Genomic DNA, 24,044 nt, shown 5'->3' with positions numbered 1-24,044 from the left:
AAACCAACAACCAGCATCTGGACAAAAACTGAAAGCTTTTACTTGAAAATCAGGAAGAAGACAAGGATGTCTGCTGTCACCACTCCTGTTCAACATAGTTCTGGAAGTATTAGCCAGAGTAATTAGACAAGAGAGAGAAATAAAAGGAATAAGAATAAGAAAGAATAAGAATAGGAAAGGAAGAAGTAAAACTATCACTATTTGCAGATGACATGGAAGACCCAAAAACTCCACAAGAAGAATCCTTGAATTAATCAACAAATTCAGCAGTGTAGCTAGATACAAAGTCAACAACCCAAAATCAATAGTATTCCTATACACAAACAACAAACAGACTGAGAGAGAAATTAATGAAACCATACCTTTCACAATAGCATCCAAGAAGGGGCTGGGGATTTAGCTCAGCGGCAAAAGCGCCTGCCTGGCGAGCGCAAGGTCGTGAGTTCGGTTCCCGGTACCGGAGAAAAACCCAAAAAAAAAAACAACAACAAAAAAAAAAACAATAGCATCCAAGAAATTAAAATATTTTGGAATCAATCTAATGAAAGAAGTAAAAGATCTATTCAGTGAAAACTACAGTACTCTGAAAAAAGAGATCGAAGAGAATTTCAATAAATGGAAAAATGTTCCTTGCTCATGGATAGGAAGAACCAATGTTGTGAAAATGGCCATACTACCAAAATTGTTGTACAGACTCAGTGCAAACTACCATCAGCATACCCCACAGACCTAGAGAAAACATTCCTTAAATTCATCCGGAACTAGAAGAGACCCAGAATAACAAAAGCAATCCTGGGCAACAAGGACAAGTCAGGTAGAATCAAAACCCCTGACCTGAAATTATACTACAAAGCTACTGTCATAAAATCAATCCCGTACTGGGTAAAAAACAGACCAGAAGATCAACGGAACAGACTGGAAGACACAGCCACAACCACAAACACACTCAGTCACCTAATCTTTGATAAAGGGGACAAACAAACTCACTGGAAGAATGATAAGTCTCTTTAATAAATGGTGCTGGAAAAATTGGCTTGCCACCTGCCCAACACTGAAAATAGACCCAAGTCTATCACCATGTACCAAATTCAAGTCAAAATGGCTCACAGATCTCAATATTAAACCAGAAACACTAAATTTATTGGAAGAGAAAGTAGGTAAAAACCTTGAAGACATAGGGGTAGGCAGAGAGTTCATGAACAAAAAACAAACTGCACATGAAACACTTCAAAGAATGAACAACCAGCATCTTATCCTGCTGAAAAGTTTCTGCACATCTAAAGAAATCACCAGCAGAGTAAAAAGAAAACCCACAAACTTGGAAATGATTTTAGCTCGCTGTCCCTTGGACAAGGGACTTCTATCTAGAACATATAAAGAATTAATAAACATCAGCCCCCCTAAATTCAAAGACCCAATCCAAAAATGGGCAGCTGAGATGAATACACACTTCTCAGATAAAGAAATACAAATGGCAAATAAATAAATCAGAAAATGTTTAACATTATTAGTCATTCGAGAAATGCAAATTAAAATAACACTGAGATTTCATCTCACTCCAGTAAGAATGGCTAGCATTAAGAAATCAACCAATAACAAATGCTGGTGAGGCTGTGGAGAAATAGGAACCCTTCTCCACTGCTGGTGGGAATGCAGACTGGTGAAACTACTGTGGAAATCAGTTTGGAGATTCCTCAGAAAACTAGGTCTAGAGGTCCCATTCAACCCAGCTATTCTCCTTCTGGGTATCTTCCCAGAAGATCTGAAAATGTCATATCACAGCGATATATGTGCACCCATGTTTGTAGTCACACAATTTGTAACTACTAAATTGTGGAAGCAACCCAAATGTCCATCCACTGAGGACTGGATAAAAAAATTGTGGTACTTTTATATAAGGGGTATTACTCAGCTATAAAGAAAGATAAACTTGAGGCTTTTACAGGTAAATGGTTACAACTACAGACCATACTCATAAGTGAAATAAATCAGACCTGCAAGTGTAAGCATCGTATTGTCAGTAGTGTAAGATCTGAAAGAGTGAATAAAAACTAGGAGGTATGATAGACATTGTGAAATGAAAGGAAAATGCTCAAAAGTAAAGGGCAACTGGGGTGTGGAAAAAGAGAAGGGAAAGAAGGAGAAATTATGTAAGTATGTATACACAGGATAGCTAACATAGTTGTACTACTGTCTTCTATTCCATTACAGAAAGGAACAGTTGTTTGATCAATCTTGTATGTCTCTATTTGTTTTCTGAGAAACCACTTTGAAGATACCAGTAAGTAATACAACAACCACTGTTAATTTCCTACAACTTTGTCTGTAACTCTGTTTTGTTTATATTGTTCTTATGCTATTTTGTAAATGGATATGTTTGTTAATATGTTTTCCCTTTTTTATTTTTTAAAATAAGTTTACAAAACCAAATCAGGTTGAAATCTTCAAAGCATAAGATTCACTTAAAAGCAGTGTGATATAATTTTTATAAAATCAAAAGTATGCAAAAGTAAACAGTTTTGTTTGACGATGTGTGTGTAACGAAATCATGTATGTGCATAAAAGTAATAGAAGAATGGTAATAACAGACAACAGGTAATGGTTGCCTTTGGGTTTGGGAAGGCAGGTAGAACAGGTGGACAGCAGATGAGTAGGTACAGGTATTAACCCTGACCTCACTCTAACTCTGGGTGTTAACTGTGTGGGAGTTTGTTATTACTATGCTTCATTGTGTGTAAAATATATTGTTTGTATGTTCCAGGTTAGGACAAACCTGTCTATCTTTCTTTTTTTTCTGTTTTGCAGTACTGGAGATCGAAACTGGGACCTTTCCACTGAGCTATATTTCTAGCCCTTTTCAAATTTGAAGACAGTGACCCCATTAAAGTGCTCAGTTGTGATCCTCCTGCCTCAGTCTCCCAGAGCACTGGGCTCACCATCTCTTGTCCATAAACATTTTCCTTTTTCTAAGATTCATCTATCTTGAGCACTGCCGATACTTCTTATTTACTGAATACTTTTCCTCTTCTTTCTTATGTTCATTTTTATTATTTTCAAGAAAAGCTAACTTATGCATTTTAAAAAATATCTCCTAGTTTTAAGATATCTCAAATGCAAGAAAACCCTTTGGTGTTTAACAAAATGGGATTCATGGACCAGACAGCGCACAGAGATCTCCATCTTTCTTTTCGGGCCATATTTCACAAATTCTCACTTGATTTTCTCATTTTCTTAAAGCAGAGCCTCCTAGGTTTAGGTAGGCTTTAGCTGCTTTTAATGAGAGTCTGAGGAATGTAAATGTACTGGACTTATTTGAAAATTATTCTTGTTTACTAGAGATTAGGAAGAAGTTCTGTATTTCATGCAGTTCACAGTTTTCTTAGGTTCTTAGAAAGTCTGTTCTTGAATGGTAACTCCAAAATCCTAGAACAAAATTCAGTTGTTTTTCTCTTTAAAAAAATCCTATGGTTTTTGTTTCATTTAAAGGAAGTGGTGAGGGCTGAAGATATAGCTCAGTGGTGCAGCACCTGCCTGGCAAGCATGAGATCCTGAGTTCAATTCCCCATACCAAAAAAAAAAAAAAGGAAATGGTGAATTTTCAGATTTTTGAAATATTAGTCATATGACCAGTCCCTTCCCTGCAAATATGAGGTATCTGGGTGGAAAACAACTTGATTATTTCGAAGTATTGGGCATTAGCAAGGTTGCATAAACTTCAAATGACCAGGGTCGACAAACACTATGGTTCCTTCATTCACCACTCTTTCTTGGGCTTCGTGGAGCACACTTTTCTTTCGGTTGTCTTGCTGTGGCAGTTGCTCTTTTTCGTCCAAGTCCTTCACAAAATTAATGCTAAGAATTTAGTGTAATTACACTGAACCTGTACATCATTGATGAGAATTAACTTTTTGATTTTGAATCTTTCTGTTGAAAAGCATATGTATCTCCATTTTATTATGTATATATCTTTCTTTTAGAATAAAGTATCATAATTTTCCCATATATATTCCCATATGTATATGGCGCATATTCCTAGATTTATTTTTGTTCCTAGTGTCAATGGTATCTTTGTGTATATCTTTTGTCTACTGCAGATATAAAGAAAGGCAGTTATTTCTAATATGGATCTCATATACAGCCATCTTGTGACAGTTCTTTTTTAGTAATCTGTTGATCTTTCTAGCTTTCTGATGGAGACATTCATACCAATTGCGAAAGACAGTCTTACTCTTTTCCGGTGTTTACTGTATTTATTTCTCCCCAGGGAAGGATTTCAGAACAATACTGGGCAGAGGTGGTAACACAGACTCACCTGTGTAGTTCTTGGTTGTAGGAATGGCCGCTAATACTTTACTAGTAAGAAACAGATTTTTCATCAGGCCAAGGACTTTTCTTCTATCCGTAATTTATAGACAGTATTTTCCGTGAATTAAAGAATCTGACCATTTCTCAAATGCTTTTTCTCAATCTACTGAAGTGCATGTATTTTATCTTAATTGCTTAATATCATAAACTAAATAATATTTGCAAACAGAACCTACCCTCACATTCCTGGGGAAACCCCCAAGTGGTCCTTCCTGCTGGATTTCTCTACGTTCCCAGTGAGACTGGCTCATCTTGTTCTTTTCTTCCCTGTTTTTGTCAGCTGTAAACATGAAGGTTACACTAGTCTGAGATGAGTCTAGGAGTAAACGCTCACTACAGTGGTCTGTGGAAAAGCTTGTGTAAGACAACTGTAATCTCTGTTCCTTTCAGGTTCATTATAATTTTATGTTGTTTTTTAAAATTACTTTTTAAGGTAATATGTAACTCCAGTGTCAGTGGTTTTTCTCTTGAATTTGAGATTATGAATAACACGAATTTGAGATTATGAATTTCCCTCAAATACAAACTTCAATTATTTAGATATATATTAATTTTATAATCAGTCTCAGAACTTTTCTTTGTATGTATTTTCTTCTTTGACTCCTGAATTATTTAGTAGTTCCTTTTAAATTTACAGATACTATATATGAGTTAGAAATCTCTACATATTAATATTATTTTCACTTACCTGTATCATAGACAGAACAAGGTTGATCTATACCAATTTTCTGAAATTCAACAGACTTTAGGGTCTAGTGTGACACATTTTTGTAAATGCTTTGTATGTTAATGAGAATATTATATACCCTGTAATTTGAGGTTAAGAGTCCATTACACCAGACTTGATAATCAAGCTGTTCAAATAGTTTTATTAACTTTTGAGAAATTTACCCACAACAATAATTTTGCTAAATACAGACAAATTTATCTGTATCATTTTACTTGTGCATTTTAAAACTTGTTTTTAGATATACAAAGATTTAGAGATATGCCTCCTAAAAAGATGAATATTTTATCACATGCTGCAACTCTCTCTCCAATAGTACTTTTCATCTTAAAGTTCTGCTTGATACCAATACTGACATGACCTTTCATTTGGTTAATAATCTGGTTTAAAAAAAAAAAAAAAAAAAAAAAAAAAAAGAAAGAAAAAAAAAAAAAAAAAAAAAAGGAAGCTATACCAGATGTGGCTTGTTAACAATACACAACTGATTTTAACATTAATAGCAGTTTCATCAATTGGCATTATTGGTAATTAGACATTTTAAGTTTACCCTACTGCTTTCATTTTTACATTTTTAAGATTTGATAAACTTCTGAGTTTTGCTTTTCTTACTACTCTCTCCAACCCACTATTTATTTGCAATTTGTATGTTTCATTCTTAGTCCATGAATTTTACCAAGAATAAATCAGCCCTACGTGCAAAATCTTAAGCCCCTACCAAACAACAGTAAGCCCTTAGGCCTTAAATCTCTGAAAGATAATGAAAAAGTCCTGGGTCAAGCAAGAAGCAAGTTTCTAAAATTAAAAAAATTAGTGTAAATATAAAACTACAAGCAGCATCAACTTTTACTTTCATGTTAAACATGTAGCACAGGCAACTACTAAGTCAACAGCCATTACAGAAATTAAAACATGTATATTTTAAATCTAAACTAACATAAGACTCCAAAAGGTATTAAATGGCCAAATTTTACTCTTGTTTCATATAAAAGATAATTTCTCTATACATCACAGGAAAAGATGCAAACCTTTCACCTCATACTATAGAAGGAATGTAATTTTGACAAACAATCCAGAAAACAGTAACACGAAAAACAAAATTAGGTTAATGTCATTTATGATTATACCAAAAATATTCAAGTTGACTCCACATTAAAAACCACCACTATCCCTAATCACAATGACCATGTAGAGTTTATTCCAGACACATAAGATCAGTGCAGCATTAGTAAGTTTACTAATGTAACTGTATACCAGTTATAATTCTGACATATATTTTACAAGCACTGATAAATGTTAATTTTTTCTTAGATTAAAAAACAGTACAAATTAAAATAAAAAACAATTTTCCTGAATCTGACAATTTGTGGCAAAATATTAAAGGTACTCTCCAAAGTGAAAGACAGATAAGGATAAACACACTCACCTCAACAAATGAGTATTGTACTAAGGGCCTTACCCAGTGTGAAAAGAAAATGAAAAATACATAAGATTAAAAAGTTGAGAAAGAAAAAGATAAAACTGCACAATTTATAAATAATTATTGATCGATAATGAGCTTTTCACCTGGAAAACACAAGAGAATTAATTAAGGAAGAACAGTAACACAAGTAATTAGTAAGTTGACCTGATATAAAATAAGCACACCTAATTTAGTAACTTTCCTATAGACCAAGACTGCAATGAAAGTATGAGGAAGAGGGGCTGGGGATTTAGCTCAGCGGCACAGCGCCTGCCTAGCAAGTGCAAGGTCATGAGTTCCCGCCCGTATCAGGGGAAAAAAAAAAAAAAAGAAAGTATGAGGAAGAACACATTCAAAAGAATAGATGCTACAAAAGAGCTAGGAATAAATTTGAGGGTGAAAAAAATGGCATAAAATCAAGACCAATATGGACAAAATGATAAAACTTTCTTGAAGGACATTAAAAAGCAAATAGCTCCTCAAAAAGGAGGTACCCATACTATGGATAGAAAAATTCAGAATCATAAAATGTTCTTTTCCTTACTTAACATAATTTAATAAAATTCCAGTCACAGCCATTACATCCTGGTAGAGTATTTTCCCTTTGCTCTGAAAAATAACAGTACTAAATTCATATGGAAAAGCTGGTATGTGAATATCAACAAAGAAAAATTTTAAGGAGGAAGAATAATGGTAGAAACCTACTGAACTCAAATAAGAGTGGCAGTGAAAAGACATTCTCTATAATGCACTGCATAACAAAATATTAATATTCAAATCTTTTAGGGTTGGGGTTATAGCTCAGTGGTAGAGCACTTGCCTGGCATACATGTGGCCTAATTCAAACCCTAGTACCACAGGGGACAAAACAAAAAAAAAATTTATTTTAAATAAATATTAAATGATCCTACAGAAGGATAAAGGATGTGAAAAGGCAATTTACAGAAGGAAAAAGGTACACCTAATTTGAAAGATAAAACACCACAAATGCATGTGGAGAAATGAAAATGATGAGATGTCTCTTTATTTTCTTTTGAAAAACTCAACAGCAGCATTAGATGCCCACAATAGTATGACAGAACAGGTATTGTCTCTTAACTTGTGGAAATATAAATTTTTACAATGCTTAGGAATCTATTGTTATATAGAAGGATATTCACTGCTTTAATGAAAATCAATAAATACAAAAATATAAAAAATAAAAAACCCTAAATGTTCATTAATGAAATAATTTAAAATTTCTGATTACTATGAGTAAGTATGCAACAGTAAATTGAAAACTGGTAACAAGAAAGTACCCTGATCTATCTGTACTGTAATTCTGAGGATACAGCATGATAGTACTTGTGGAACAAGACCCAAATCCATAAATGTTTGCATAGTTACTTAAAAGATAAAGACACCTTAAATAAATGGCCATGTCAATTTCTTATTTTATAATAAGTATACTGAATGCCATACTATCAAACACAGGAGTAATCTGTAGTTACACAATGTCTTACACAACCTTTTTTTTTCCAATTGAATAGTGCTATTTTGAAATGACCAGCTGTGGGTTATGATTACCTACTTATAAAGTATTTGACCAAAGTTTAGATAAAAAGACAGTATGTAGCTTTAACTCTGACCTGAGTGACACCCCTTAGCATTTTGAAAGGAGAATTAAGTGTGCTTACCAATGTCATTAATCACCGCTCTGATCTTGGAGACAAAAGGACCAACTTCACTGGAATGCATTTTGGCTCTTTCCTTAAGGTCAGCACCTGCAAAGTATTTCATTTACAAATATAATCTTGTTATACACAAAACTGTAAGGCAAAGAACTGAAACTTTACTTAAGATTAACGCGTAACTGGAAGGTCCCCTGAGTCATCTGGTAAGGAATTCTCTAACCTAAGCTCTTCTCCCAGTGACCACTATCAGCCAGAATACAGCATTTGCTTGTTCACAGACTGCAACGTGCTAGGGCAGTGCCTCTTGAGCTTCCAGGCCTCCAGACCCCTCCCACTCTCAAAGAAGAAACTGTCCACAATGCACTGATTGATAATTATTCTAAAAGAAACTAAACCTAAGAAAAACTTTATGTGTCTCTTTATTTAAAAATACAAGTAAAGCCAAGTACGGTGGCACATGCCATAAACCCCTGGTAGTCAGGGGGCTGCGGCAGGATTATCAAAAGTTTGAGGCTAGCCTGAACAACTTATCAAGACCCTGTCTCAAGGTAAAACACAAAAGGTCTGAAGATGCAGCGCAGGGATAGAGCGCTTGCCTTCCACATGTGAAGGCCTGGATCCAACTTGCAGCACCACAAAAAAATAATAAAAGTAAATAAACACATTCATGTTGACCGATGACACACTAGTACCAGCACCTTGGCTCCTGCAAGGACTCTGGCAGTCCTACTGACACAGCTTCACTGGGACAAGGCCAAGCCAATGATGTGCACACTGCATTCCGTGCCATCAGGCCACCCTGACTTCATGGACACCACCCTGGCTCCTGCACATCAAATCTGAGAAATGCTGGCTTTACAGTATGAACCAAGAAACAAATTCATAATCATGATTTTATTACATAATCCTAATTTTGGAACACAGAAAAACACACTTATGGAATTCCTTAAGGGATCATTACCTCAGCCAGCTGTGGTGGAGCATGCCTGTAATCCTATCACTCAGGAGGCTAACGCAGGAGGATTGCCACAATTTGGAGGCCCTCCCTTGGCAACATATCGAGTTCAAGGCCAGCCTAGACTACAAAGCAAGCCTATCTCAAAAAACAAAGCAAACAAACAAAAAAAGAGAGCATTAACTCTCTAGCCAGGCCTGAGTGGCTCACACCTGTATTGCCAGCACTCTGAGAAGCTCAGGCCAGAAGACAGAAAGTTTGAGGGAGAAAAGAGATCATTAACTCTGAACTCAACAAAGAAATTTCAATAAAGCTAAAGATCTAGAAATAGTTGGTTCTCATTCAAACAAAACATTTTAGAGCTCTTTACTCTCTTATTGGTCCACTATATATTATGCATGACTATGCACGGTATCAAGGATAAACAGGACTCATCCACTTTCCAAGGCAGGCAGAACTGGAGTTGACAAAGTGCTTATCACACACTCTTCCTTAGTTCTTATGTATTATATACATATCACAGAAAACCTCAAACATACAAACAAGAAACATAAATAACATTCAATGCAACATTAATAAAATAGCAAAACATTGGAAATAACCTAAATCTCTATCAACAAGGGAATTAATAAAAGTAGGATATTTATAAACAGTATTACATATGAAACAAAAATGAAAGAATTAAGAGTATCAATATAGATAATCTACTGAATGAAAAATATAATTATAGAAAGATACATAATAACCACTTACATACATTTTCAAAACAAGAATGCTAACAAGAGGAAAAAACAGACAAATGGGATTGCTTATGCATAGCAAAGGAAGTAAAAGAATGGGAGAAAATATTTGCAAACCAGACAGCTAGTCATGGGTCAATGTGTAAAACGTAAGAAACTCAAACAACTCAGCAAGAACACAAATAACCTGATTTTAAAAATGGGCAAAGGATATAAATAGGCATTTCTTAAAAGAAGACAGACGAATAGTCAAAATGTGAAAAAGTGTTCATATCCCTAATTATCGGGGAAATGCAAACTAAATTACAAGAAGATGTCATCCTACACCAGTTTATAACAGCAATTCTCAAAAAGATAAAGGCCAGGGTGCTGATGAAAATGGAAAGAAAAGAGAGCCTTTGAAGGTTACTGATGGGAATGTCAACTATTTCAGCCGTTATGGAAACTGTAAGGAGGTTCCTCAAAACACTAACAACAAAACTACTATTAGGACCCAGCAATCCCACCACTGGGCATAGACTCGTCCTTCCTCATTCATGGGTTTCTCCACTGTTTTGTTACTCACTCACAAAAGTGGTCCAAATATATTAAATGGAAAATTCCAGAAAAAATTCCTAAGTTTTAAACTGCCCATCATTCTGAGTTGTGCGATAAAATTTCGCACTGTCCTTTTCCTTCTCACTCTGGATATAAACCATGTAGAGTGTCATCCTGTATGACATCCATCTGTAAGGTAGTTGGTTACCACCTAAGTTATCAGACTGACTGTCACAGCACTGCAGTATGTTCAGCAACCCTTGTTTTCAACTGTCTTCTTTTCAATTCCTTTATTTTACTTAATAATGAACATAAAGTACAAGAGTAGTGATGCTAGCAAGTCAGACAGTCCTTTAAAAACAACCCTTAAATACTCTGTTTAAATGAAAAGATAAAAGTTCTTGACTTGATAAGGAAAGAAATAAATTGTATAATGAGGCTGCTGAGATCTGCAGTAAGAATGAATAGGAAAAAAAAGGCATATTTAATTTTATTGTGCTTTCAGGCTATTGCACTTCACATATACTGCATTTTTTTTAACTGAAGGTTTGCTGCTACCTTATATCAAGAAGTCTATCAGTACCAGAAGACAATGCCTGGTTGACTCTCTTATTAGGGACTAATGCTGTCCTTATCTTTAAATTAAATCCAATGCTCACCTACCCTTCCCAAACTCCTACAGCCGTAAGAATGAGACCAGATTACCCTGCCTGTGTGCTGTGAGTACACACAAAGTGGACAACATAAACCTATTTATTGGTATTTTAAACCTAAGGTTAAGAACCACTAGTCAGAAACAAGAGTCCTCCCAAAACACTACTACTGGCAATGCACCTCGTCACCAAGCTCTCTCATGGAGATGTTCAGTGAGATCAGTATTTTTGCGCCCAATAACCAGACATCCATTCTGTGACCTAAGGAGGAGCAGTTTTTGACTTCCAAATCATTGTATTTGAGAAATACTTTGATAAGATCCCAGCTGTCACAGATTAGTAATTCTAAATCTAATGGATCTGGGTGAAGTAATCTGAAAAGCTTCTGCAAAGGATTCACTGCTCTAATGCCACTAAGGACATTCATGAGTCCAGGAGGAACTCAAAGTACCGTCAGTAACAGGAGTTTGAAAGAAGTTCATTCCAACCTTTCTGGATGACTTTGAAGGTTTGCTAACTTCAATGAGGAAGTAACTTCAGTTGTAAGAGAAACAGCTACAGAACTAGAATTAAATGTGACAGCTGTTCTAACCATCTGATAAAACTGTTAACAGACAAGGAACTGCTTCTTATGAGCAAAGAAAAGTGGTTTCTTGAGGTGGAATCTACTCAGTGAAGATGTTGTGACTGCGTTAAAATGAAGGCAAAGGATTTAGGATATTGCATATAATTAGTTGCTAAAGCAACAGCAGGGTTTGAAAGGAAGGACTCCGATTCTGAAACAAGTTCTGCAGTGGGGTAGAATGTTACTATGCTGCATCACATGCTATGGGACAGCTTCTATTAAAGGAAGGGCCAGTGAATGCGGCACACTTCAGTGACATCTTTTAAGAAACCCTAACCTTCAGCAGTCACTACCTCGATCAGTCAACAACCATCAGCACTCCAGCAAGACCCTATACTGGCAAAAAGATTTTAAGTGGCTGAAGCTCAGTTGATCGGTAGCATTTTTCAGCAATAAAGTACCTTTAAGATGTATTTTTAAAACAATGCTATTGTACCTAATTACAGTATTGTGTAAACAATTTTTATATGCACTGGAAAGCCAAAGTCACTTCATGTGACTTGCTTCATGTGACAGGTACTTGACTGCCACATGAACTTCACTACAAGCGTAGCGCTGCTACGAACCCAAGGGATCTCTGAGGTGTGTCTATAGTGTCAGTCTGCTTTCTAACACTCTACCAACTACCTTAGAGAACCAAACTTTAAAGAGAAAGGTTCTTTTGGCTCACAGTTTTGGAGATTTTGGTCTACATCTGGTTGACCCTATTGCTCTCGGTGCCCAGTGAGACAGTAGGGGCATGACACCTCATAGCTGGGAAAAAGGGTCAGCTTCCCACAACCCCCTTGGGAGCCCACTGCCAATCACCAAAAGGCATCCCATGAGCCTCCATGATTAGAGGTTCCACCTCCTCCTATAGTGCAAAGCCTAGGATGAAGCCTGGCCTTTCTGGACATTTAAGATCCAACCTATAGCACCAGCATGAGGGTCAGTACTATTCCTGGTATTGGGTATCCACTGTAGGTCCTGGAATATATCCTCCATGGATAAGGGGTAACTACTAAAAACATCCAAAGAAAATGAAATCAACTGTGTCAGACAGCTGTATGCACCTCATTTGCACTGCAGCATTATTCACAATAGTCAAGATATGGAATCAATCTAAGCACACAGCACCCGATGTATGGATCAAGAAAATGGGCAGAAACACAATGAAATATTATTCAGCTTTACCAAAGGAAACCCTGTCATTTGGGATACCACCGGTGAATGAGGACAGTATGTTAAGTGTGATAGGCCACTATCACACAAGGAGACAAATCCTGAATGACTTTCTCTTAGGTGAAGTCTGGAAAGCATGACCTCAAAGCAATAGAGAGCAGCACAGTGATTGCCAGAGGCTGGGGATAGAAAGTGGCAGGAGAGGCGCGAGATCCTGGCCAGACGACACAAAATCCAGGCAGGAGGAATTAACCTAAGACCCAGGATAAAGCACAGTGACTGGAAGCAATAATATGTTTAAATGTCTCAGAGATTGAGAGTAGAAACTGCTATGATGTAATTCCCATTTTAATTATCTAGATTTAACCATTCTGCACCATTCATTCTACATTCATACTTCAAAAGAACATGTTTTGCATGATAAATACAATTTTATCAACTTAAATATATTTGAAAAAAGGAGTCTAGAACAAAACTGTTCCTTAGGGATACAAGGTGTGGGTGGCAGTGAGGGGGTGAGGTGCTTGGCCAAGGCATGTAGAGCCTCACTTTCACTGGAGCTACTGTACTGCTTAACTTAGATAACATTTCTGAATGTCTGGAGTGTCTTCATAACTAACTCTTTCAAAGAAGAATTAAAAGTTAATAAAAAAGAAAAACATTGGTAAGGTCAAAAAAGCTAAATGCAGTATGATATTCTAAGAAAATAATAAATGCTTCAACTCACTGCCATCTAAAATTGGAAGTATAATTTTAAATTCAGAGTATGCTGCTTAGTACCTGGTTGCTGTTACATACCGTTACTCAGAACAGCTAATGTTGTGATGTGTGGGGTTGGGAGGAAGCAATGAAGAGCATGGAAAGGAGCCAAGCTCACATGTGAAGACAGTCTAAGGCCACAGCTGGTGCTCTAGATGACTTGGTCCTGAGAAGACTCCACAACAGCATCACGGCCTCTGGGCAGGTGACGCAGCAGGCTGCCTAACACAGGCCCTTTGTCTGACTGTGACTGAGGGGCCTGCTGTGAATGCACACTGGGGATGCAGGACTGGGCTGCTGGGGTTTGGGGTTTGCTCCTGGCCCAGAGAGGTGAAAACGGACTCTGGTGGTTCAGAACAGCATGTTCACACAGCAAAGTTAAGAGAGTTCTGCAGGATTCAACATTTCAACCTTCAATTCAAAGAAGTTCAACATTTGTAACTTTGAGATTACTTTAAAATTTTTAATGTCTTGTTTAGTTTCAAAAACATATCCTGAAATACTGAACATCAGAACCCAAAAATAGTTTCCCTCTATTCTTTCCTAGATTAGCTGGCAATACCCAGTAGTCTTAAGGTTTAACATCCCTCAGTGCTATTACTTTTCAATTCAAGTGAGCTATTATGCTACCAGCAATCCTACTGCATTTCCCTAGTCCATCACTCTCCCACTCCTAGACAGGCCACCAGCTCTCTCCTCAAACCTCAAAAGTACCTACTGAACCCGATACCGACTTACTTAGAAAACGTGCACTCACCAGAGACATTTCTCCAGAACCCTCCACTGAATCTAGCCACCTACCAGGACTGAATCCCACACTCTGCCCTGTCTCCTGGCATTATGAGTACAGGAAACTGTGAGACTAACCTGCCCCGCCTTTCCCTGGACCCAAGCACTTCCTGTCTCTTTCAAGACATCAGGATGGCACGTACGTGCTTCCTGACTGTACTCATTCTCCTCACCATACAATAATCCTGTAACACTAGTATCGTAAAAATCAACCTCTTATGGTCTTCTACAAAAGCTATAATGGAACAGGTATCTTATCAGATCAAGTCCATGAAACTCTGGAAGAAATTATCAAAGCTATTTTGAGAGGGACAGGGAACAACTAAGGCAGTAGGAGGTCAAGCCAGAGAGAAAGAAACTTCAGTAAGCTCCACCTTCCCCCACGAACTATAGAATGAGCCATAACAGGCCCAAGAGCCCTGCAGAACAACTGGCCAACGGGGGCCTGAGAGAAACACTGGCATCAGGACTAATGGCTAAGCCAAAAAACAGAAGTCAAGATCCTGGAGAAACAGGAACCACAGGAAAGAGAGTCTACCAAGAGACACACAAGTCTCTAAACTAAACCTCAGTTTCTAAACTATCTCTAAAATTGAGAGAAAAGTCTAGAACTTACAGCTTGCCAAGGGGACCCATAAATACCCAGGCCTTCAACTGAGACTAACAGACAAACACCAAACACAGTAAAGACCATATTAAGACATCGATACCAAAGCCAACTGATAAAAAGCAAAGACAAAAAGAAAATCTTAGAACTGCCAAAAAGAAAGCCACAGTAAATATCTAAAAAGGGAGTAAGACTGATAGCTGACTTCTGAACAGAAAACGAACAGCATCTCTAACCTGGGGAAGAAAATGCAGTAGCACCTCTTCATCACACTTCTGCTTTCTACAGTCCAGTTAACTGCAGTCAGCCTTGATCCAAAAATATTAAATAGAAAATTCCAGACAAAACAATTCATCAGTTTTAAACTGCACACCATTTTGAGGACTGTGATGAATTTTATACCACCCCATTGTCTCGCCCAGGATGCCAATCACTGCTGGACCTACCTAGCCACCATGTCCATGCCACCAGCTTGTCAGTCACATCAACTGTGTGCCTCTAAGTGCCGTGTTCAAGAAACCTTTTTAACGAACCCAACACATGAGAGAGCAGGCATTTACTCGCTGCCCCAGGAACAGCCCAGCCCTGCAAGAGAGGACTCCCTCCCCACACCGCAATGGCAATAAATCCCAGTGCAACTCTCAGGCAAACCATCTTCAGACCACAGCAGCATCCCTGTAATTTTTTCTTAATAAAAGTGGCATTTATGCTTTAAAGTTGTATTGATAATCTTATCATATTTCTTCATAGCCAAATGTTTATGAATGGAAATTTTATTAAATTCCCTAAAGCAGTAATGTCCTATAGTATGACAGTTTCCTTCCAGAGTGTATTTTCACTACAAATATTACTAACAGAGTTGACTGAAGCATAAATATATTGTGAATCCAGTCAGTATTAAATATAAATGTCTCCTAAGTGTATCTCAATTAGGCATCATCTCCCTTCTTCCCACCACTGCACACAGCCATGCAGGCAGAGCATTTACTGCTAGAACAAGGCTCGGTTATCACCGTCCTCAGGGTCACTCACACCGAGAACACCCTTTCTCAGAGACCTGGAGGGGATGTTTCCACAGCAGTGCCACTGCTCTCCGGTGAACTCTGCTGAAAAAAGACAGTCATCAAGAAACATGCCGCAATTCCCTAACAACTCTACAAAGCTGTCTATAAGTTTCTTTTTTTTTTTTTTTTTGGTTTTTCTCCGGTACCAGGAACCGAACTCACGACCTTGCGCTTGCCAGGCAGGCGCTTTTGCCGCTGAGCTAAATCCCCAGCCCTTACAAAGCTGTCTATAAATTAACACTAAAAGCAAAGAACTGGGAAAATGCTCCAGTAAGGACCCCAGCTGAAATGCTTTCTGTTGGCAATTCAGAGACTCAGCAAAGATCAGGAAGGACATCCCACTGTGCAAACGGAGGAAGACAGAAAGCTACCAAGAGTCAGCCTGAAACACTGTGCGAAAGAATACCCACATGAACTGCCGTCATGCAGCTCGTGTGACAATTAACCGCGCCCCTTCTGAATGTCTAGAAACATGGGCCTCGTGGGAAGGGGACACTGGTGTAAGTTGCTCCCTCAGAGTTGAACAGGCAGGTCACATGGAACACAAGTAATGCTCTTTAAAAGCTTATGTCAAACTGCCTTTCAAGTTGGCTGCTTCTACACATGGCTGCACAGATCTCAAGGATCTCCAGTAGGCAGCATTGCCCTACCTCCTGTGACAGCTAACATGTTAATCCAACTGGGCCACAGGGTGCCCAGCTCCAAGCCTGCATGTGTGAGGGCATTTTGGGGACAAGATCAGTGTGTGCTTCACGTACGGCCTGAAGAACAAAATGAGGAGGACTTAGTCCACTTACATACACACTGCTTGAGCTGGGATATCTATCCTGTTTCCTGCCCTTGGCCTGAGATTTCATTGGCTCTTCTGGTTCTCAGGACTTTGAAACTGGACTAACTACACCACTGGCTTTCCTGGGTCTCCTGCTGACAGACGCAGGCTATGAGGAAGCTCGGCCTCCGTATTTATGTGGAACCAGTTCCTCATAATAAACCTTTTATCTCCTATTGGCTGTTTCTCTTAAAAGCTAATGCACTTATTAAACTGTGCCAACCTAGTGGATGAGAAATAAGTTGCACTCTCCTTAGCAGTAAAAGATGAAATACTCATACATTTGTAAGGCGTTATAATGTTGTAAGGGTATTAGTTCTGAATCATTCTAGTTTTTGGACATAGGGTGCCAATTCAAGCTTCTTGGTCTTTTTTATTAGCACATGTTGGCAGTATATGTTCACATTCCTTGGTATATGTATACAACACAACTTAATTCCTTTTTCAGGCCCTTTCCTTCCTCTCCTTTCACACTCCCTCCATCTCTTGATCCCCTTCTCATCTGAAAAAAGATCTCCCTACTTGCTATCATCTGCTTTTCAGTCTGCTCTTTACTTATTACTTGGGTTTCTTATCTAAGAGAAACCATGTGATATTTAAGCTCATGTGTCTGGTTTATTTAACTTATTATGATCTCAAGGTGCACCCATTTTCCCACAAGTGGCTTAAATGTATCCTTCTTTATGGCAGAGTAGTAGTCCACTGTATGCAAATACCACATTTTCTTTATCCATTCATTTGTTGATGAACATGGAGGCTGCTTCCAAGATTTAACTATCATAAATTGTGCTGCTACAAACGGGTATAAATGTATCACTGTAATGTGATGTCTTTAACTCCTTCAGGAAGATACCTTGAAGAGGGATGGCTGGATCAGAAGGAATTTCTAGATTTAGTTTTCTGAGGAATTTTCATACCAATTTCCATAGTGCTTATACTACTTTACATGCCCACCAACAATGCAGAAGGTTCCTTTTCTTCCACAGCCTTCGTTTCCTGATGATGGCCATTCTTTCGGAGCAGTAAGACAGAATGTGTTTTACTTTGCATTTCTCTAATGGTCAATGATGTAAGCATTTCTTAATGTATTTATTGGTCATCTATACTTCTCTGAAGTGTCTATTCATTTCATTTTGCCAGTTTTTTGGTTGGGTCTTATTCAGGGAGTCTAATTTTTTTTATTTCTTTATATATTCTAGGTATCTGTCTTTGGTCCAAGGACTAACTGGTCAAAGCTTTTTTTCAAATTTTGTAGGCTGTATTTTCACTGTTAGTCGCTTCTTTTGCTATGCAGAAGCTTTTTAATTTGATATGATCCCATTTGTTGATTCTTGGTACTAGTTCCCATGCAAAGCTTGGTTAAGCTTTGTTCAGAAAGTCCTGGTCTGTGCCTATGTCTTCAGGAGTTTTACCTATTTTATCTTTGAGCAGATTAAATGTTTCTGTTTTACTGGCAGATCTTTGATCCATTTTATTTTAGATTTGTACATGGTAAGAGATATGGATTCACTCTTCTGCACGTGGAAAGCCAGTTTTCACAGCACCATTTACTGAAGAGGCTATCTTCCCTCCGGTATGTGTTTTTGGCCCTTTTGTCAAAGATCACATAGCTCAGTGTGCTTGGGGTTGTTTCTGCATCCTCTATTCTGTTTCACTGATCCTTCTGTCTGTGTGTGTGTCACAGTACCAAGCTGTTTTTATCACTATCTTCCTTGAACCCACTTTGAACATGTTTTTATTCCCTACACTTAAACCAAAGATCAGGCTGAGATGGCTACGACTTCCATGCAGCTATATCTGCATGGAAGATTTAGCAGCACGAAATGGGGCAGAGGCTTCCTGTGCCTGCGATGTCTTCATCTACGATTAGGAAACTGGCCTGCTATTTCCCTTCACTGTGCTGCTCTGGGGTGATGGTCACATTAGGATTCTCCTAGTTTTATAAAATGAGCTGAGAAAGAGTCTCTCTTTTCTATGTTTTCAAAGAACATACAAAAGACTGAAACTATCTGCTCCATGAATATCTGGGTGGCATGCTCCTCTGAATTCATCAGAATCTGGTTCTTTCTGTGTGCAAAGATTTTTACAGCATATTATTCAGGGATTACTAAAGTTTTCTATTTCTTGAGTCAGTTTTGGATAAGCTCCGTTTTCTAGTAATTTATCCATACCACCTAAAGTACTGATTTTACTGGAATCAAGTTGATTTTACCCATTTAATCTCTGTGGAAATTTATACCCATGGCTCCTCTTTTCAATGTTCCCTTCCCCCTGGTTAATCGTGCCAAAAGTTTGATTATTTGACTTTTCAAAGAATCAGCTCTGGGATTTCAAGGTGTGTTTTTCATGTCACTAGCCTATGCTCGCTTCATTCCCTTCCTTCTAGCCTATCTGGGTTTCCTCTGTCTCTGAAGTTGGAAGCTTACTCACATAAGCCTTCTTTCCTGAATTACACTCTCTTACACAACTTTAAACCCTATTATACAACTTTTAAAGTACTTTTTTAAGGATTCATTTCTAGGTATTTTCTTATTTCCATTAAGTCCTTGGCTTTACTACAAGTTATTTACAAGCTATCTTGAATTCTTCTAATTCCCTTTTGTAAATGATTTCTACCTTTACCATAATGACAGCACATTCTCCAGTGGCAGCAGGCTGCTGAGATGAGCAGACATTTACAGACTGGAAGATGGTTAATTTTCCTAACGCTTCCACCTGGAAGGAATCTCAAGTCATCCCTCTCTGTGGGCAACCACTCACACCATACCTGACATCATCCCTCAGCTGATGGCAAAACAGCCAAGGCTTCAGCAGCTGAGATCAGTGGTACCCCTCATTTCATTTACTTCTTAGATTATTTCACAAACACTTCAAAGAAAAATAAAAGGATAGTAAGAAAGTAACTTTATTAGTAATTTTGACAAAAATTTAAACATACCGTGAACACATTTTTCCTAGCTATGTGCATACATGTATACACACACCTCTACAAATACATACATATACATAGGTATATTCACACCAGCAAAGGGCTCTATCATTTAATGACACTTCCTCTCACTGATATAAATAAATCTGGAACTTGTTACACATGTCAAATACATCTGTAATAAATGATCATTACCTCTGATTCTTCTTGCACTTGAAATGCAGTGCTTCTGGAATGATCATTACCTCTGATTCTTCTTGCACTTGAAATGCAGTGCTTCTGGAAATACTGACGGCTCAACTCTGCTGAGAAAACTGTCATACTCTTTGTGCCGTAGTTTCAAAATAATTTCATTTTTAAATTTATACAGTAAGTACCAGTTAGAATAATCAAGCCAATGACTGTTTTTCACTCCTCTGTCTACTTGCTTCCTAGCTTCTTTGTACACATACCTGCTGTCAACACTTTCAATTTACAAGGTTCATACACAGACTTGGAAGATTCAAATATACTGGCACCTATCTTCCTAGTAAAACAAGTTGTCTCTCCCAGTACCTTCCTGCACAAGGGCAAAGATTATTTCTATATTGTTTACTGCTGTATCTTCAGGTCTTAGACCATTACCTAACAGACGACCCCTCACCCCCCAAAATGAAAGAACAAATGATATCTAGATGTTTTATTTTTAGCTAGACCCTCATGAAGACAGTGTTCAGCAGGAATTTCTAAAAGGCATGACTACTGTCTCTTTCCTGTAAACCTTTCCTTCATTTCCTAATGACAGCATTATTTTTGTTCTAGCATCTGCCCTCCTCAATCTCCACTCCCTACACATTTGGAAGATGAATTTAGTCCAACATCTTGGGCTGGGTCTTGTAAGCCTGAGCTCACAGGGTGGTCCACTCCCCTAAGCAGTTGACCTGAAAGCTCCTACGTGGACTAAGCAGTCTCTTCTCTCTATTCATCACACATGGATGTTAGACCCAGGATTGCTGAAGCTTCAGACCCCCAAGATGAGGATGCAGCTGGCATGCTGACAACAAAGATGAAGAAATTTCAGAAAACTTCACAATCATTAGATTCAGGTGATACTGACGGCCCTACAATTTAAGTCAATTTGTGGAGTTACTTCTGTTACAGGATATGAGAGCTTACCACCTACAAATGACAAATTGATTCCGCTCAGTCCTTATCTATTCTCAAAGGGTAGGATCCTGACTGGTGAAGCCTAAAGATTAGCCCTGATTACTACAAGAAATTTCTAGACCAAGTTTGGGTGTGAGAGGACCAGTCAAGTTAAGGAGCATTATCTTCTTGGTATGAAATGACCACCCTCATACCTCCTAGAGTAGCTTCTCAAAGTCTCCTTTTACTAAACAGAATCAAAAACCTCCACTTCTGTCTAGTATCCCAGCCTCTCTGGGCTACTTCAAAACCTCTACTAAAGAGGTAACATTTCTCCCTCTCCAACAAGACAGGAATGATACCATCTATATACAAACTTGGTAACATCTCCATCTTGAAAATGGTTCATTCACCCCACATATACCTCCAGATATCGCATTCCTATAAATTTAGACAGAATGACTTCTAGCATGTATTATTAACTACAAAAAGTAAAAGCCACCTTACCCCAGTAAGAATGGCTAGCATTAAGAAATCAACCAATAACAAATGCTGGCGAGGCTGTGGAGAAATAGGAATCCTTCTCCACCGCTGGTGGGAATGCAGACTGGTGAAACCACTGTGGAAATCAGTTTGGAGATTCCTCAGAAAACTAGGTTTAGAGGTCCCATTCAACCCAGCTATCCCACTGCTGGGTATTTTCCCAGAAGATCTAAAAACATTGGGGCTGGGGATTTAGCTCAGCGGCAAAGCGCCTGTCTGGCAAGCGCAAGGTCGTGAGTTCGGTTCCCGGTACCGGAGAAAAACCAAAAAAAAAAAAAAAAAAAAAAAATCTAAAAACATCCTATCACAGCAATATGTGTGCACCTATGTTCATAGCAGCACCATTTGTAATTGCTAAATTGTGGAAGCATCCCAAATGTCCATCCACCGAGGATTGGATAAGGAAATTGTGGTAGTTTTATGTAATGGAATATTATTCAGATATAAAGAAAGATAAACTCGAGGCCTTTATAGGTAAATGGTCACAACTAGAGACCATACTCATAAGTGAAATAAATCAGACATGCATGTGCAAGCACCACCTTATTTCACTAGTGTAAAACTCGAAAGAGTTAAACTAGGAGGTATGACAGACATTGTGAAATGATAGGAAAACACTCAAGGGTAAAGGGCAACTGGGATGTGGGAAAAGAGAAGGGAAAGAAGGAGAAATGTTTTATGTATGTATATACAGGATAGTTAACATAGTTGTTCTACTATCTTCTATTTCTTTGCTGAAAGAAACTGTCAATGAGTCCTTGATTGATTAATATTGCATGTCTCTATCTGTTTTCATGAGAAACTACTTTGAAGATATCAACATGTAATACAACAAGCATCGTTAATTTCCTACCACTTTGTAACTCTGTATTGTCTGTCTGTTCTTTTGCTATTTTGTAAAAGGTTGTCTATGTTTTCCTCCTTTTATTTTTAAAATAAAAAAAAGTAAAAGCAGTATATATAGAAATGCTAGTTATGTAACAAAGAATGTAAGTAGGTAAATGGGTAATTTTAGTTGTGCAAGACACATGAAGAATAATGCAGAAACTATATTCCTTAACATACTCAAGGATGGAAACTAGAAGAAAAGAAACTAGAAGGAAGCAGGTGCTGATATTTCTATGACTGAATCTCTGTGAACAGCTTTGACTTTTTGAAACTATGTTAATGTTTTATAGATTCAAAATGAGGAAATCTAACTTTATTTCAAATGAATAAAACATAAACACACCAAAGGCAAAGAAACCTAAGTAACTTTCAACACAGTACTTTTAATATGAATAGTACAACATTGTTTACCCTCAGTCTAAAGACAGAGGAATGTAAATAAATTACTTGTAAGCTCTAGTTACAGAGTATGATAATCATAGTTTTCTGGATCAGCAACTGTGACTACTTTCTGTGTATTACAAGACTGTACAGATGATATAAATGGAAAGGGAGGAGAGGAGAATGTGCTCTGCAGTACTAACTCAAAACACAGTTATCATATAAAGTCATGGTTTTTAAAATACACTTAGAAACTGATATAAGTACATGCATTTGTGTGGGTAATATAATTTGTTTCCAAAAAGAGGCCTAGAAGCAAAGACAGCAATGTAACAATGAGCTCACAGACCACCCTAACCTTGGTTCAATACCATTCACCCCCAGATACAGCTGGGGACTTGCACCTTGAACTGAGATGAAACAACTGCTGCTGTGATACTCTGGTTTCTCTTCAGATCGTATAAATCTTTCGCCTTAACTGCTCCCGGGACCCTCCCAATACTAAGTGAAATGGTCACTTCCAATACAAGTCAGCAGGCTGTGGTCCCAGGCCTGTGACTGTCCCAGCTTTCTCCTAAGGCAGTAAGCAGACTGGTGCACAGCAGGAGCCACATACAGCAGGTGGCCTTGTTGGCCCCAGGAGTCCCTCCAAGACAGGTGGCTAGATCCACAGGGCAAGGATCTGGAGAGGGAGACAGCCTCCGCAAGGAAAGAGCTCCAACATCTGCACTGGGTTCCTTCCCAGAAAGAAACAACCAGGGAGCTGTGACCTGAGCAAAGCCTGGAGATTGCAGTAGGTGAGAAGGAGTTAGGGCTAGACCAACAGGAGCCCCAGGCCAGCAGATCTCCAGCACAGACACCATGGAGACAGATACCAGGAAGGATTGTGTTTGTGACCTGTCACAAACACGATAAACTCACTGAACAGAAGGGAAAAATTGCAAACATTCGCAGGAAAGGAGAAGACACACATATCCATTATTACAAACTTTTAATCTGGGGAAACTGTGTTGGTATTTAATTTGTTAAACACATTGCCTTTACTTTTTACAGAAAATATAAAATACTGATTACTTCCATCTATCTTGACCTTATTTTGTCCCCAAAAGTCCTAAGTTATTCACATGGAAATTTTAAAAATCATGGGATTTTTAGGAACCATAAACCTCAAGATCATCTTGATTGGTACTGGTCTTTTAATCTAACATTCACCTGATGACATTATCACTAAATAC

General features: G+C 38.0%; 1 protein-coding gene across 2 annotated transcripts in view; it reads right to left on the bottom strand.

Annotated features, from left to right (window-relative positions):
- The window catches only part of Auh (AU RNA binding protein/enoyl-CoA hydratase), a gene marked incomplete at its 5' end in the record, with an annotated part of 152,242 nt that overhangs the window by 98,510 nt on the left and 29,688 nt on the right, over positions 1–24,044 (bottom strand). The window contains 1 exon segment of one of the 2 annotated variants that reach the window (XM_013506890.1): positions 8,228–8,314. Coding sequence (XP_013362344.1) covers positions 8,228–8,314 — 87 coding nt within the window. 2 annotated transcript variants of the gene reach the window in all.

This window comes from Chinchilla lanigera, unplaced genomic scaffold (assembly GCF_000276665.1).
Source record: "Chinchilla lanigera isolate Chin_1 unplaced genomic scaffold, ChiLan1.0 scaffold00114, whole genome shotgun sequence".
NCBI lineage: Eukaryota > Metazoa > Chordata > Mammalia > Rodentia > Chinchillidae > Chinchilla > Chinchilla lanigera.
This window is presented reverse-complemented; position numbering and strand designations above follow the sequence as displayed.